Source organism: Eptatretus burgeri, chromosome 12 (genome assembly GCF_056783735.1).
Source record: "Eptatretus burgeri isolate ZD-2024b chromosome 12, Ebu_testis_v1, whole genome shotgun sequence".
NCBI classification, from domain to species: domain Eukaryota; kingdom Metazoa; phylum Chordata; class Myxini; order Myxiniformes; family Myxinidae; genus Eptatretus; species Eptatretus burgeri.
In genome coordinates this window covers 80,964,885-80,983,038 of record NC_140972.1, presented here as the reverse complement: position 1 = coordinate 80,983,038, position 18,154 = coordinate 80,964,885, and the positions used below count along the sequence as shown (strand labels likewise).

Below are 18,154 nucleotides of genomic sequence, written 5' to 3'. Positions count from 1 at the left end.
ACCTCGCCTCAAAAGCCAGTCACCGACTGGGAATCCTCCGTCGTGCAAAGTCCTTCCTCGGCCCTCTTGAGCTCCTGACTACTTACAAAGCTTTTGTCCGTAGCCTGATGGAGTACTGCTCTCCCCTCTGGGCTGGTGCTCCTGCCTCCCACCTTTCTCGGCTTCACGCTGTCGAAACCAGGGCTTTTAAGATCATTGGCATCTCCCGCAATGAAGCTGAGTCTTTGGGCCTCTCACTCAATCACCGCAGGTTGGTCGGTGGTCTTTCTGTCTTCTACCGACTCTCTCCAGCCTTGCCCCCCTGCTCTCTCTGCGATTTGTCCCAACCACATTTCCACAGGGCGCTCAAGGTCCGCCAACAACCCCCTTCTGGTAAAACTACCAAAATCACGAATCACTGCTCATCTTCACTCTTTCATTCCTCTTTTTTCCCGCCTTTGGAATAAACTTCCTCACTCTATTCTTTCCCATTCTTCCCTCCAGGCTTTCAAAACAGCTGTTCACCACCACCTCTTATCTTCCCCATCCAAATCCTCGATCTTTTCTACCCCCGATAATCCACCCAAGCCCACTTCCTTCAATTCTCCTGCTTTCCTTCCTGAAAGTCCCTGTAATGTCCATCTTCTCTTCGCCATGTTCCCCATCCCATCCCCATCCCTCTCCCTTCCACAGTTCACCTAATGTGTCTGTTCCCCACTGTTTTGTCCCTTCCACTCCCGCCCCTCTTGTCTCATGCCTCCTTGCTGTGAGTTGTGTGTTAGCTCTCATACGAGCCTCGACCAAGGTATACAAAAAAAAAAAAAAAAAAAAAAAAAACGTCAACTTGACCTCTGACCTTGTCTAATAAAAGCTGTCTCTTGAGAAGGTAGCGACACAAACCAGAAGTTTCTACGATGATTCTGTATCAAACCATCAAAAATCATAACGTCGACTGAAGCAAATATCTCCATTTCTCCACGCAATTATATTATACCTTAACGTAACCCAACGACGCATCTGCTCGAGCACACTGCATCATGGGACGACCCGTGACGCGTCGAGTGAAATATTTTTATACAAGTTAAAACGTCTCCAAAACATCCGATTTTTACCAGAATTTCTACAACCGAGTTTTAAGCGTCCTAAGCGATCGCAAAAACCGAAGACAAAATTAAAATCGAAGTTAAAATGGAGTCGTAACGTCGAGCGAAGCAAAAATACTCCATTTCTCCACGTGAATTTATGGAATGATGTTTGACCTCACTGTGACCTTGACCTTTGACAGATTTTGACCAAAATCTAATCAGCACTAGCCATCACCCTCCTGAATCACGTGGTGCAATTTGACATTGGTAGCTTCTTCCGTTCTCGAGTTATCGTGCCTCCAAACAAACTAACAAACTAACAAACAAACAAACAAACAAACAGAAACGGAAGGCATCAATATACTTACGAAATCTTTAGATTTCGTAAGTAACAAACAGAAAGGGGTAACAAACAACAAGGGGTAACAAATAAGCGTAAGTAACAAACAAATCAGAAACAAAACTGACTCAATCCGAAGATGGCGGAGGTTAATAATTAATAAAAACGATCTCTTATAATGCTTCATCTTCGTCTTTCACACATGTGGTACTCTTTAGTGAATCATAATGCACTACTCTTATACTATTTAAACAGACTGCTCACAATTCGACCGTTCCTTCATACCTTGCCTAAAAAATCCCACTGTTACAGCGTTTTTTCTGTCCATTCTCTGAATTCGCCTTTATTGCATCCATCAAGAAATGTGTTGAATCGCATCTCTGACCTAAAACTTTTAAAAACCCAAGTTTGGAATAAATGTTCGCTTTCCATCAACCATTCTTTCTTTCGAATTTCAGTGCCAACTCACTCTCAAAGCAACCATCACACACTTCTCCCTCCAAGCCTCCCTCTCACCTCTATCAAAAACTCCCCCCTCACCTTTCTCCCACCATTCATCCCCCTCACTCATCCTTCTCAAAGTTGCCCCCCCTCTCATCCGCAAAGCTGCCTCCGTCCACTGCCCTCTCACCTCCATCTCTTCACTCCTCCTCAAATCCTCAACTGCCGTCTTCCCCCTCTCTTGTTCCCCCTACCATTCATCCCCCTCACTCATCCTTCTCAAAGCTGCCCCCCTCTCATCCACAAAGCTGCCTCCGTCCACTGCCCTCTCACCTCCATCTCTTCACTCCACCTCCACAAATCCTCAACTGCCGTCTTCCCCCTCTCTTGTTCCCCCTCTCCCCCAGCACCACAGAGCCTTTTCTCCTCTTCATCCGGTCCCCTCCCGAGCTATTCTGTAATCCCCACACTCTTTCAACAACCCTCCTTACCCCCCTCATCCCTTGTCCTACCCTCCCCCTCCCCTCCCACCCCCTGCACCCAAGGCCTCCTCCCCTCCCTCTTCATTAACAGTGTGGACCTCAAATATCCGGGGCCTTCGCTCAAACCTTTCAGACCTTTCCATACAGGTTGCCACTGACAAACCAGATATAATCTGCCTAACAGAAACTTTCCTCCCCCAAGACGTGTCTGACTCCCAAGTATCTCTCCCTGGTTACTCCGTCCTCCGGTATGACAGACCTGAGCCTCATCCTGGTGGAGGAGGTGCTCTCTTCATCAAAGACTCTATTCCTCACTCTCCATGCACTGCCCTCACTCCCCAACACCCCCAGGAATACCTCTGGCTACGGCTTTCCCTCCACTCCCACCTCATGTTTATATGTGTACTGTACCGCCGACCAAACAGTGATGACTCAATCTAGACCTCAGTATCCGAAAACATAGACCATCTTTTATCTACTCATCCAAACTCTCTCTTCCTCATATGTGGTGACTTCAATTGTCATCATGCCAGTTGGCTCGGTGTGGGTACCTCTCTCACCTGCCATGGCACTTCAGCAAAAGCTTTCTGCGCCTCAATGGGACTGACTCAATCCGTCATCTTCCCGATCCGGATCTCAACCAATGGTACTCCATCTCTTCTGGATCTGATTTTGACAAGTTTCCCTGACAATATCTGCTGCTCTTCCTCAGCTCCAATCGGTTCTTCTGACCACGTTCTTGTCAAAGTGGACATCACTGGCTATTATCAGAGAACCACCTCACCGCCGTCGAGTCTGGCATTTCACTCAAGCCGACTGGCAGGGTCTCCAAGCAGCCATCAAACTTATAGACTGGTCTCTTATCGCTACTTTCTGCAACATCAACTCATCCTGGGAATTCTTTCAAAGAAACTTGCTCTCCCTCATGCACAGATTTATCCCCTCTCGTATTCAGTTGTCCTACCCTTCCTCCCGCCCTTGGTTCACTGAAGCTTGTGGCGAGGCAGTTGTCCTGAAACAACTTGCCTTTGCCTCATGGAAAGCAAACCCAACTGAGGGCAATCTCAGTTCCTTCCATAAAGCTCGGAACAAGTGTGTAAATACCCTCAGGAGAGCCAGAAAACAACATCTTTCTCATCTCAAGTCTGAACTCTCAAACCTCTCTCCCTCCTCAAAATCCTGGTGGCATCTAATCAAATCTGTTTCTGGTGTACGTTCCCCCTCCATCCCCTCCCTTACCTCAAACGGCCGCACTGCTGTTACCGCACGTGAAAAGGCTGAATGCCTAAACTCGGTGTTTTCAGCTAAATCTTGTGTCCAAAACCCATCGCTTTCTCTATCCACCTTACCCAGTCACACCCAACTGTTCCTGGACTCTGTGTCCTTTTGTCCTGACAAGGTGGAGAGCTTGCTGTCAAACCTCGACTCAGATTCTGCAACCGTTCAGACGGCATCAGCTCACGTGTCCTCAAAGCCTGCTCTTCTGCTCTTGCTCACCCTCTCTCTGTTCTATTCACCCTCTCATTTGCTCAAGGTCATCTGCCATCTGCTTGGAAATCAGCAAACATTACTGCCCTGCATAAAAAGGTGCAAAAACAGATCCCTGTAACTACAGACCAATCAGCCTTCTCCCAATCATCAGAAAGGTTATGGAATCCATCATCGCTTCAGACATTAAATCCTTCCGCTTCTCCAATGGCCTGATTTCTGATCATCAATTTGGTTTCAGACCAGGTCACTCTACCCTGCATATGTTGCTTCTGCTCTCCCAACAATGGATGGAGGTCCTCAATGCCAGACAGGAAATCCGAGCCGTATCCCTGGACATATCACATGCTTTTGACATGGTTTGGCACCCTGCCCTGCTCACCAAACTCTCTTCCTATGGTATCCAAGGCCATCTCCACTCATGGCTCGCAGACTTCCTCTCCTGTCGCCGTCAACGTGTGGCCCTAAATGGAATTCTTTCATCCCCTCTACCTGTCCAGGCTGGAGTTCCTCAAGGTAGCGTTCTGGGCCCTGTTCTTTTTCTGGTTTTCATCAATGATCTCTCCGACTCTTTGGAAAATCCTCTATATCTCTTTGCTAATGACTCCACCCTCTGCCTTACCATCGCTCATCCCTCAGACCGGCAAGCAGCAGCTTCTTCGCTCACTGCAGATCTGGATAAAATCACAAACTGGTCCACACGTGGAACATGTCTTTCAATCCGGACAAATCTCACACTCACTATGTCTCTCTGAAAGGACCGTTTAGAAATCTCCCCACCCCCCCGCATCCACTTTCTCGACAATCCTCTGTAAGAAGTCCTTTCTTTCAAGCTTCTGGGTCTCACTATCTGCCATGACCTTTCCTGGGAAAGCCACATTTCAAACCTCTCCTCCAAAGCCAGTCGCCGACTGGGAATCCTACATCGTGCAAAGTCCTTCCTTGGCCCTCTTGAGCTCCTGACCAGTTACAAAGCTTTCGTCCGCAGCCTGATGGAGTGCTGCTCTCCCCTCTGGGCTGGTGCTCCTGCCTCCCACGTTTCTCAGCTTCACGCTGTGGAAACCAAGGTATTTCGGATCATTGGCATCTCCCGCAATGAGGCTGAGTCTTTTGGCCTCTCACTCTCTCACCGCAGGCTGGTCAGTGGTCTTTCTGTCTTCTACCATCTCCTCTCCAGCCTCGCCCCCTGCTCTCTCTGCGATTTGTCCCCACCACATTTCCGCAGGGCGCTCAAGGTCCGCCAACAACCCCCTTCTGGTAAAACTCCCAAAATCACGAATCACTGCTCACCTTCACTCTTTCATTCCTCATTTGTCCTGCCTTTGGAAGAGACTCCCTCACTCTATTCAATCCCATTCTGGACATGTGTAGCGTGCAAAAATGCAAGTTATCTCCACAACTGATTGTAATCCCCTCTGCTACCACCATCGGGTGGCGTTACATGATAAACATTTACAAAGAGAATTTTTGTCGACCTTCCCTCCTGAACCCCCGTGACTACAGATGAAACCAAATAGCCCATGTTCACCACGAGGTCAAACTTGGTCCATGTGCTAAAGTTGGTAGCAATTGGCCCAGTAGTTTTGGTGTGTTTGGTGTTACACATGGACCAACACACACACACACACACACACACACACACACACACACACACACACACACACACACACACACACACACACACACACACACACACACACACACACACACACAATGACGTTTATTTATGAGATTATAAAGCACCTGTTCTGGAAACAGCAAGAACAGACAACTGGTGGATGGCAATAATTAACAAATGCTAAATGAGAGGAGCTGTAAGAAGCAGATTGAAAGACAAAATTGAAACTTTCGTTAGAGCACATCATAACAGAAATGCAAAGAACAGAAAAGAATGGACTGTGTTGAGGGAGGCTTTCATTCTGAAGTGGACTGAAATAAGCTGGTCAAGTCCAATCAAATCGTCATTATTTTAGAAGTACAACAACATTTAAATACAGGTATAAAAATTGTGGTTTCTTGCACTCTTTGCTGATAAAACAAAACTTTGTCGACATTACCACTCAAATAATGTGGTGCTCCATTCAGCGCAGAGGATAGCCCGATTCAAGAACAGCGATGAAAAGCCACTCACTGAGCGGTCTGTTACAACTTCTGTTTAATTATGATGGAGTTTGTTCACCATATTAGTTAACCTCCTGACTTCTGACTCGATATTCTTTTTTTCACAATGGTATACAACTGCAACTTTTATCCTCAAATGAAACAACAATTTTCGTGAAAATATCCTTTTGGCAAAATTCATCCACTGCATAGAGCTTACGTTGAACTCACAGCAACTTATGGAAAAGTCGATCACAACAACACCTCCTCTTCATAAACAAGGACAAATGTGTCCAAGAGCCGCATCATAAAGGTTTTGTCTTCACCAGAAGAACAAGAACAAGAACAAGAAGATGAACAATGTGGAGCTCTCTTAGAGCCAGTGTTCGCAACGCGATGCGGCTAAAAAGACTGACTGCAAAACTACAAGTGAAAATTTAAGTGTGAAATACAACGATAATGGGGTATTTTGGAAATGACGTAACCTGCCCCAGAATTATTGGCACGCATACGTGGAAAACTCTAGAATTTGTGATCTTCGGGGAATTTGAACTGCTATTGTGCATGCGTGGCAGGGTCTGTTTCCTAAAATGGTTCAGAAAGCTTATAGAAGAAGCTGAAAACACTTGGAAAAAGTACCTGAGAGAAGACTGGGGAGTGCCTCTGCACAAGAAAAGAATTGGAGAACAACACCATATCTGGTTTGAATGCTTCTGAATACCCATGGGCGGGTCATTTCTGAGGCTTGTGAATGCATAAGGTAAGTTTAAAATCAACTTTATAAAGTACTAGACAACCCGTGAACCCATTTGGGTTCCCATTGTGACAGCGGTTGATAAAAAAAAAATCAATTCAAAAAAAATTAAAAAGCATATATACAGCACACACGGATGTGGTACATCTGGGTAGATTTGGATCTGAACAGACTCTCCGTGGGTGTGTGGACATGCCGTGCCTGTTACGGGTGCCGTGGTGGCAAAGTTTCATCCCGTATCCTATGGAGGTTCTATCAGGTTTTCCTTTGTCCTCGTGCCTGTTTCTAAAGCATTTAGTTTTCGGATGTGCTTTACAAAGGTTATATGTTTCTCTTTGTGAGTCTCAAAGCAAATTATATTTGATAACGCCCGATTTCTGAGCTGTTTGCTGTATTAGTGTATTTTCTAAATTACTGAGCCAAAGTTTTTTCCACCCGTCCCACGCAGCTCTTTATAAAGATTAATGTTTGTGAACATATCCCTGAAATGTCTCGATAAATGTAACGTTTTTCGGTGAAAGCTACTCAAGGTTTCTGGGTTGTATACAGTACGTATTGTAGTCGGTAATCACACCGACTCCAACCTGCCGATTCCAGAAAAATTGCCGATATCGGCTAAGCAAGTGTGTGTGTGTGTGCATGTGCGTGTGCGTGTGCGTGTGCGTGTGCGTGTGCGTGTGCGTGTGCGTGTGCGTGTGCGTGTGCGTGTCATTGCTATATTTTGAAGCTATATTTTTCAGAACAGACCCGGATATTCGTCCAATGCCAGTGATGATTCCCCCTGCTGGCACTTCTTCATTCTCGTACATATGGAAAGCAGCGAGCTGTGACAGCTCCAGAAACGGTGACCTGCCAGAGAGATGAGGCCACTTATTAAACACCATGAAACAAATGACTGTCATTCAATATACACAACCATCATCATCTATTCAGAAAAAAACAAAAAAAATGCAACTGATGGACAATAAGGAAGCTAATATGAACCAATTTTATGTTATTCAAAATGACACGCATTATCTTTAAAAATACGGAAAAAGTCCTTCATTTTCGGAAATTTATTTGAAACAGGTTTTACAACATTGCTGACACTGAAGCCACATGTGTGGTGTAAAGATGGCGTGAAGATGACAAAACTCTGAGACATACTGCATATATATATATATATATATATATATATATATATATATATATATATATATATATATATATATATATATATATATATATATATTGTTACGGGTACCGAGTGTATTATGAGGGGGTTAATCCGTTTGTCCTCAGAAGAGCCGGACCTGGGGCCACCGCTCACAATTAACTTCGTGATACGGTGGGTTGCTTTAGAACCACGAACGCCACTCAGTTAAGTATGAGTTCCAGTGTCCACCGTCTAATTCTACCATTTAACTGGAGGTCATGTGGCTTCCTGAACGGGGAGCACACCCTCAGTAAAGCACCAATCTTATCTTGATTAGATCTTAATCAGGGCGGCTGAGCGTTTAACTGCTGGTGTGTGCTGACTATTACAGGTCAATTTGTGTGGTAATTACCTCCCAGTCTATCTCGGTTCGGACAATGCTGGATCAATGGAAGGAAAGGACAAGCACAGACAGGTTGGAACATCAACATGGAATTTATTAACAAGGAAAATAAATAAATAAAAAGAACTTTTTATTTCCTTGTGGTGAAAAAAAGTAAATTCAAATCAATCAAAATAATTGTAAGCCAATAAAGAATTAATCAGGCCAAATCAATCAAAATAATCACAAGCAAATAAAGAATTAATCAGGCATTGATAGAAAAAGAGGCAAAGAGCAGATGCTTATCACTATGCCTCACTTAACAATTAATCACGAGACAAGGGTACCCAGCAGATCATTCAGGGGGGAAGAGAAATCCAGTCTCCCTCAACAAGTAGAAGTCATCGTACGTCAAATAAAATGTCCCGAAATGTGTGAGCATGCCTTCTCCGTTTGCCAGTGCTATCGCCAACTGACTCACTGAAAAAAATCAGTCCTCACGTCCTTTTTATAGGCTGCCAGTTTGGGTGGAGCCTCAAGCAGACTTCAGCCAAATCCACCTTACCTATTGGCGCATCGTTGCACGTGACAAACTGCCCATCTCGCAATCATTCCTGGCCTACGATGCCATGTTTGTGGTGCTGGACGAAAGTCAGAAAGCAGCCATTTGCCAGAATTACCAAGTGAAAAAGTGAAGCACTCATCAAACGTCAACAACAAATACCATCTCAATGTTCAGCCTGATACGAAAAAGAGCCAGTTAGCGTCCATAAAGCTGCTAAACGGAGTGTCAAACATCGGTGAAGGAGGTTGGTGTCAACGTCGATGGAAAGGGGTGGGTGTCAACGTCGATGGAAAGAGGTTAGACGAGCCTCCGTTGGACTAACGGCTATCTCACGTGCATGAATGTCTGTCATAAAGAGAAAAAGGCCATCCCCTAAGAAAGGGAACCTATTCTTTATCCTTCTCAACACATCAAAGTTAGAATCCCACAAGACAAGGGGATGGGTCTATCCTGGATATGCATTTTGGGAAATAACTGTCTGAGGACCTAAATATTTGTATGCATTCGTTGGATCTGATTCCGAAATCCGTAACACTGTGTGTGTGTGTGTGTGTGTGTGTGTGTGTGTGTGTGTGTGTGTGTGTGTGTGTGTGTGTGTGTGTGTGTGTGTGTGTGTGTGTGTGTGTGTGTGTGTATATATTTTTTTTTTTTGACACCTCCCACACTCCTCTCGTCGAAGAAGCTGCATAAAGCAACACAAGGGAAGCGCTTTTCTGTTTCAAACCCTTCCCACAGTTCCTCCACAACTATAAAGACATTCACACACAGTACAAACATGAAAATCCCAATGCTACACACGCTCAGCGACCGGACCGGTTTCATCACTTATTGGTAAATCATCAGTGACAGCACAGACAGCAATGCTTACCAACGAGGCTCCCAAGCATGTACCACGTGCAAAATCCAAAAAACAAATTTGACCTCAAAAATAGTTGGCTGGGTGAATTAAATGAATAAATATGCAACTCTTCTTCAAATTTCAAGTCAATCGGATGAAAATTGACCATTTTAGAAATTCAGCCTATGTTGATCTTTTGCCGATTGACTTCAAAAATAATTGGTGGTTGAATTCAGTGACATGATCTGCAAATCCTCTTCAAATTTCAAGTTAATGGGATGAAAATTGAGAATTTTAGAAATATCCTTGTTGTTGACCTTGAGCCTAAGTTGACCTTTTGGTCCATGATGACCTCAAAAATAATTGGCTGGTTAAATTTAGTGACCTGAAATATATATCCTCTTCAAATTTGAAGTGAATCGGATGAAAATTGAGGATTTTAGAAATACCGCCTGAGTTGTTGAACTTGGGACTATGTTGACCTTCTGACCTTTTGACCTCAAAAACAATGGGCTTCTTCCATATGAGAAACTCTACCATGTAGTGAAGTTTCGTGAAGATCGGTTTAAAATTGTGACCTGTAGGCGATAAACAGACAAACAAACAAACAGACAAGCCGATATGCGGCGATGGGTCGCCGAGCATGGAAACTAAGATATAGAACAAAATGGATGTCATCTATGTCAGAGGCAAAAGACAAATGTTAAAATGGATGTCAAAGGGCGGAGGAGCTCCTTGTGAGCCAACGGCCATCCATATATAGTGCCCAACTGTGTCTGCAGACGACCTCCTGCAGTTGGGTTACTTTTTTATTAGGAGGTTGGTGGCAGGATTTGCACTCCGGCCACCGTAAAACCCTTCATTCCGCAAAACACAAAAACGCAAAAAAAATCTGAAAACCCACTCCGTGGGAGTACCCTCCTGTGCAGCTTCCCTTCGCAGGGCAGCTCACCGGATTACGGGATTGGGGCAAAGCCTTCGGGACCCCCAATCTTTGATGATAGGAGGGAAACCACGGGGTAACATCCCTGGGTCAGATTGTGGGAGAGTGTGTCGGAGTGGTGCTGAGGTGTCGTCCACCAGACAGCGGTCTCCTTGGGTTAACCTGAGGCGGTCCTTTCGGGTGAGTGCCTGGAATGTCCTATACCTAAGAGAGGATGATCACCTGTCTCTGTTATCATCTGAGCTCAAGCGTTTGGACATCGGGATTGCAGCTCTCTCTGAGGTTCGGAGACCGGATTGCGGCGAGATAATGGTGGGTGGTTACACCTACTATTGGTCTGGTCACTCTGATGGTTACGATACCCAAGGAGTTGTTGCAGCTGTGTCCAATAAGCTGACCCCCGGTCAACGAGCGTATTTTGAGATTAAGGATTCGTCACTCCTTAGGTGTCATTTCCCTGGTCTCTGTTTTTGCTGCGACTGAGGCGAGTGATCTCACCGTAAAGGACGTATTCTACGCCACGCTCGAGTCTGTGGTTGATCAGTGCCCCAGATGAGATACACTTCTTGTCTTGGGGGATTTCAATGCATCGACTGGAACTGATAGGGATGGTTATGAGGTGTGTGTTGGTCCCCATGGGTCAGGAACTATGAACCAGAATAGCACTAAGTTCCTTGACTTTGCAAGAAGTCATGGACTTAGGGTGGATGGTTCATGGTTTCAGCGCCCACAAGCTCATCGCTGGACTTGGTATTCCAACGCTGGCGGTGCGGCAAAGGAGATTGACCATGTCCTCATTGACGGTCGTTGGAGGATGATCCAGAACTGCAGGGTCTACCAGAGTGCTCAGTTCCTCAATACTGACCACAGGCTTGTTGTAGCAACTCTAAAGCTGCACCTTAAATCTTGGAGAATGATACCATCCCAGCCAAGGCTGCATGTTGGCAAGCTCAGGGATGAGAGAGCAGCTGAGGAGTTTGCGAACAGGCTGAGTGGACACTTGGGGGATCTGGGTGCTTTGGGGGGTCCTGAAGAGTTGTTGAGTGCCTTCAAGACCACCGTCCTTGATGTTGCCGGTGGATGTCTTGGAACTCACCGCAGGGCAAAGAAGAATTTTGTCTCTCAAGGGACACTGGATACCATTGACCAGAGTGGCAGGGCCAGGCTGAATGGCAGAGCTGAGCTGTTGAGGGAGCTGAGGCGTAAAACTGTATGTGCACTGAGGGTGGACAAGGAGGCCTATGTGCGAGGAATCTGTGAGGGGGTAGAGCATCACCTGTGGACAGGTGATTCTCGTCCCGCTTACAGGGGAATTCGCGCATTGCGTTCATCCAAGCCCATCCCTCGGAGCACTGCAGTTAGAGCAGAGAGTGGTAGGCTCTTGACAGAGGAGTCTGAAGTGAAGGCCCGCTGGGCCGGTTACTTTGAGCGGTTGTACCAGGCTGATCCCCCAGCTGTCGAGTTGGACGTCAAGGGTGTTACAATCCATGTTGCTGACCCTCAAATCAACTCTGGTCCACCTTCGCTTGTGGAAACACGGGCTGCGGTGAACCAGTTGAAACGGGGCAAAGCTCCAGGGATCTGTGCCATCCATGCTGAACTTCTCAAGGCTGGTGGAGATGCTACACTCGTGTCGTTGCATGCAGTTTTGTGCTCTGCCTGGAACGCAGGCATCATCCCAACTGACTGGAAGAGGGGCCTTGTTGTTCCTCTCTGGAAAGGGAAGGGTGATCGCCAAGACTGCAACAACTACCGAGGGGTGACGCTGCTCTCAGTGCCGGGCAAGGTCTTTGCTCAGATAATTCTTGATAGGGTTCGCCACCATCTGCTTGAGCACCAGCGTCCAGAGCAGTCAGGCTTTACACCAAAGAGGTCAACGATTGACCGTATCCTTGCTCTTCGTGTCCTCACTGAACGCAGATGAGAGTTTCGGCATGGGCTGCTTGCAGCCTATGTTGATCTCTGTAAAGCGTTCGATTCAGTGAATCGGGATGTCCTCTGGAGGATTCTTGGTCTTCGTGGGGTGCCACCAAAACTGATTCTGATGTCTGAACTCTACTCTGGTACTGAGAGTGCTGTGAAATGTGGTGGTACCATCTCAGACTTATTTCCAGTTGTTAATGGAGTTCGTCAGGGGTGTGTACTGGCCCCCACACTTTTCAGCACTTGTATGGACTGGATTTTAGGGAGGATGTCGGAGAGATCAAGCTGCGGTGCATCGTTTGGGAATGTCAAGATCTCTGACCTTGATTTTGCAGATGATGCAGTCATCTTTGCGGAGACTTTAGATATCCTTTTGGGGGCCCTCGAGGTGCTGAATGAGGAGTCGGAGCCGCTGGGATTACAGGTTTCTTGGGTCAAAACTAAGATCCAGGCTTTCCGTGACATCTTGGATGCTGCTGTCCTGTCTGTGCCTGTTTGTGGTGAGGATGTTGAGGTCGTGGAGAGATTCACTGACCTTGGCAGTGATATTCATGTCTCTGCTGGCTGTGAGTCAAAGGTCAATAGACGTCTGGGTCGGGCCTGGGGAGTCATGGATTCACTGGATCATGGGGTGTGGCGCTGCCGGTACCTGTGCAAGAGGACGAAAGTCCGAGTCTTCAGGTCCTTGTTACTTCCAGTCTGGCTCTATGGATGCGAGACTTGGACTCTGACCAAGGATCTGAGACGGAGACTTAATCCCTTTGGTACCAGGTCTCTTCGGAGAATCCTTGGCTATCGCTGGTCGGATTTTGTGTCCAACGAGCGGTTGCTGAGAGAGACTCGGATGAGATTTATTCCCTGCATAGTCCGTGAGGGTCAGTTGCGGCTGTATGGACATGTGGCTCGTTTTCCTGACGCTGATCCTGCTCACAAGATTCTCTCAGCGGGGGAGTCTCATGAGTGGAGGAGGCCAGTGGGCCGACCACGTGCCTCGTGGTTGCAACAGGTTGACCATCATCTCAAGGAGATGGGGATGGTCCTGGCATCTGCCTGGGGGATGGCCAGACGGAGGCCCCTGGAGTACCGGCGGAAAGTGGACGCAGCGACGCGCTGTTCTGGCACATGCTCCCATACCTGACCTGATGTCATATAGCGGATAGGGAATCACCTTAAGATTATGCATATCAAATCTCATCCAGTTCCATCCACTGATAACTACTCGGTATCCATTGGAATGAAAAGTACCGAAAATGCGGTTTGAAATCGGAAATCCCCAAAGTTCGAGGTGGTGCTGTGGGTGAACAAAGATCTGAATCGAAAATCCAGCTCGATTGTTTGTTCACAATGCATTCCAGACGAATATTGTGAATTTTCATGACCATCCGACCCTAACCCTAGGAGGAGTTGCATTTGGCGCGAATGCACCTCCTGCTCTCGCATACTATCAATTTTTGCACCAATTGACTTTTGACCCCTGATCTAAGCGAAATCGGTCAATATGTCACGAAGCAAAGTTGTAGTACTCATTGAGTACCATTAACCTGCAAAGTTTCATTCGTATCGATGCACTCACCTGGTCGCTCGGGGGCCTTCAATTTTCGCCAATTTTCGCGCATACCCTAATTGTCAGGGGCGCTGCGGGTAAAGTATTCCATACATCACAAAAACCCGGAATATATTTGATAGAGCATCACCTGTAGATCATTCGTGCCAAATTTCATAACCCTACGTGGGATAATGGCTTTCGGAATTGATTTCGCGTGAACGGTACCGATTTTGAAGGTTTTTCGGTTGTTGCTAGGGAACCAAAGCGTCCCTAGCAACCATCACAATTTCCAAAGCACTACGTCAGAAGATGTACCTACCACCCGAGTTTGGTCAAAATCCGCCCACGTTTATAACCAATTATGCTGATGACAAACGAACAAACATCCAAACAAACATCCACACAAACAGACAGAATTACTGACAATAAGGGTCACCTATTTTGGTGACCCAACAAACAAACAGAAAGACAGACAGAAAGAATAACAAAATCAAATGCCCTCTCCTTCGGTGAGGGTTATAAAGATGTATTGGCTTGATTGGAATCAGAGTATATTGTTACGAATTTGGAATTCAATTGCACAAAACATACAGGTTCCCTTAGTCAGCAATGTCGATAAGTGCATGTTCCATAGATAGCTCACCTTCCATTGTTTAAATGTTTTGAGGTCGATTAGATGCGCTGCGGATCGATTTGGTAGTTAGGGAACGAACAATGGAGACGTCCCTCCCCCTCTTCTGCGAAGAGGAAGAAGAACCCTGCAGAAACGTCAATAACTCCCTCCCACCCGTGGTTGAGCAGGGGGTGGATCACGAGGGCATGAGTCACGCCGGGTGCAGGGGAGGGGTGCAAAGGATAAAGAGGACATCCTTTCTTTGTTCGTGTGGGAGTCCCATGGCAGAGTTCGTGAAGAGTCCCGGTGGGAGTCCCGTGGCAGACTTCATGAAGAGTCCCGGTGGGAGTCCCGTGGCAGAATTCGTGAAGAGTCCCGGTGGGAGTCCCGTGTGCAGAGTTCGTGTGCTGAGTCCCCTGGGGTTAGTAAGCTTTTTGCTTCGGAGAGAGCAGTCGTTCAGCAGGGCATCGGGTCCTGCTTGGCTTGCTTGGCTTGAGGCCTTCGGAAGCTTTTTGCTTCGGCTGGCTCAGTGAGCTTCGGCTGCTGCTTTGTTTTGGAAGGAACTTGAGCCTGTTATTCGGCTCGAGCTGCGAGTGGAGGCTTCTTCCTCTTATCTTGGTTCGTGGAGCTTTTTGTTCTCCATTTTGTTTCCCGGCTTTGTGGGACGCATCGGCCTCTTCTTGGAGTTGGATACTCGGGGAAGCGACGCATCGACAGGAAGGATCGGCGCCTCATCTCACCGGCACGTGTTGAGAAGCGCGGGAGGATTCGCAGGAGCTCAGGAAGGGACGCGGCTCACGGCGATTTGGATCCAGTTCGCTCTTGCTGGAGCCCTGGACCGGACAAATTGAAGACCACACGAGATGGAGAGGTTCGAGTTAGGCTCTGAGTTTCAGCTCACCTGTCCTCTGAGCTGGAGCTCGTGATTAAAGGCCTCAGCCACCATTTCGTGTGTGTGTGTGTGTGTGTGTGTGTGTGTGCGTGCGTGCGTGCGTGCGTGCGTGCGTGCGTGCGTGCGTGCATGCGTGGCCCGTCTAATAAGTAGGAACTGCTGTTAAGTGTAAATGACTGTACATAATAAGTAGACGGTTGTAGTTCTTTTGTCGTGCTTTTGTTGCTTGTATAATTGCATTCGTGTTTTGCCTTATTTAATTGCATACGTGTTTCATTATAATAAATGTCCTTGTGTGAATGCAAGCCTGCTCGTTGCGTCCATTCCCTCATTGACTGAACATTTCGTGTGTTGGGAGTTAGCCATTGGTTTGCCTTAATAGGGACCGACTGTTCACGTAATAGGGAGTCGGACATTTGGACCGACTGTTCACGGCGATTACGCCGCTCGGAATCGCGCACTGACAGGCTCGCCTCGCGGTTTGTTCCGTACGAGTTCCGTCGAGGGTGGAATACCCCGGTAGTTGGATCACGTGGGTATTTAGGTAAATTGAAGATTGGCAATCCACCCTACCCCACGTGATCTGCCGATTGGCGTATTTCGGTTCTTGTACAAGGACCCGTCGCTCGGAGTTATCCAGGCGGCGATCTATATTCAGGGCGATCGGTCGGGCGGACTCGACTTGCGGCTCCGTTCAGAGCGGTCGGTTGGCGGCTGACCCCCGGCCTGTAACAATATATATATATATATATATATATATATATATATATATATATATATATATATATATATATATATATATATATATATATATATATATATTTGCGAATTCGCGCCCGCCGGCGTGCGAACTGCCGCCTTCCACTAATAGTAGCAGCTCGCCCACCGGACGGACAATTCAGTCGTGACCCTCCTGGAACTACCGCCAGGTACCAGTCACCGGTGGGGGTTTAACCTCACCACAGCCCAGTTCGCATTCTACCCGCGCGAAATAGGGTGAATCGCCGAATGTCGATATACCTAAGTATCCACGCGGGTAACCTACCGAGAGGCTGCACCGCGCCGCAGGTCGGCCTGGGACACGAACCGCTTAAGCGGTCCGTTCCATACTACAGTGATAATCGAGCGGTGTTATCGCCGACCTCGACGGATCCGATGCTCTTTACCGGGCGTTCAAAACCCACTACTAATTATTCCACGATGCAAGATGGCACTTTCAAAAGGGAAATAGGACACGACGAACGGGATACATTTCACACAAGGATATTTATTATAAAGCACGTATTACACACACAACACAAGCAAGGCAGTAATGCAATGTACAGGCAGGAAATAGAAAACGTTACGACCGACTATAATGAGAATGTACATGCACTTAACAGGTTCTACTTACAGGGACACGGCGCCACAGCACTCATACAAAACAAAAGAAATGGAAAGACCTCCTCACAGGCTAGGGGGTAGACGGGGTCCGGACACCTTTATGGCCGTGAGCCATGGGTGATCGAAAAGGCCCACGAGACCGTGCAGGTTACCTGCACCCTCGAGGTGTCTCGGTGGGCAAGTCGCGACGTCTGCTCCCCACGGCAGCTAGCGTGGCCGCGCCTGACTCCGGGCCTCGCGACGATGGGCGGTAAGCTCTCTCCGGCGCCCCTCGCCAGACGTGCAGGTTCGCACCACACAGCCGGCAGAGCTGCGCCTCCCGTCTGCGTCCCCGATGCGTCACCTGGACTCGCCACCGGCCCGCGCTTTCGCCAACAGGTCGCTCAACAGGACCACCGGGAGACAGGGGAAGAAATCAGCGCCAAGACGAGAGGGAGGAAGAGGGAGCACGACCCGACGTCCACGAGAGAGAGAATTCGACCTCGACCACCAAGAGAAGCTCGACCCCGACGTTCACCAAGAGCGAACTCGACCTCGACCACCAAGAGAGAGCGAACTCGACCTTGACCAACAAGAGAGAAAGAGCCCGCGTGCGGTCTGCCTTATATAGCATGGGGCTCCGCCCTTCGCTCCTCCCCGTTTTTGGCTCCGCCTCCCTTCGAGAAGCTTCCCGAAAAGGGGCGTTCCCTCACTCCAACCGCCTCACGCCGTGCATCCACCAATCGACATTGAGCTGCCCTGCCCCCTTCCCTTCACACCAAGCGCGGGGAAAATAGGCGGCAAAACCCCACAGGCTCCGCAAGGGCTTTTGTTCTGCCAATCCTGCCCACGTTCTCGGACGGTTCCCGACGCGGAAACCGTTGTAGCGTGGACCGTGGAGGATGGCGTTCGGAAGCGGGGGTAGTGGCGAAGATGGTGGTGTTTGTTGTGAGGGAAATTGTAGCGTGGTTGGCGTTGTGACGTACTTGGTGGCGATTGTTGTTTGCGTGTAGGTTTGTTGCATGCTTGGCGTTGCGGCGTACTTGGTGGCAGTTGTTGTTTGCGTGTCGATTCAAAATAACGATAGGTAAAGAAAAACACTATCTCAAAGGGTCGCATCCCGGTGAACACGAATAAAACCCATTAAACAATGGTGGGGAAATCTAACTGAACACAGACTTACCAGGATAACTGATCTAAGGAACCTATATGGTGTATTGCGAATTTCCACAGCCGTAACAATATATATATATATATATATATATATATATATATATATATATATA

The 18,154-nt window shown here is 47.6% G+C and overlaps 1 protein-coding gene across 1 annotated transcript in view; it reads right to left on the bottom strand.

Annotated features, from left to right (window-relative positions):
• Positions 1-18,154, bottom strand: part of MCCC2 (methylcrotonyl-CoA carboxylase subunit 2) — a 250,557-nt gene that overhangs the window by 207,258 nt on the left and 25,145 nt on the right. The window contains exon 4 of the mRNA XM_085848665.1: positions 7,417-7,518. Within this exon, the coding sequence (XP_085704791.1) occupies positions 7,417-7,518 (102 nt within the window). The remainder of the gene's footprint in view (positions 1-7,416; positions 7,519-18,154) is intronic.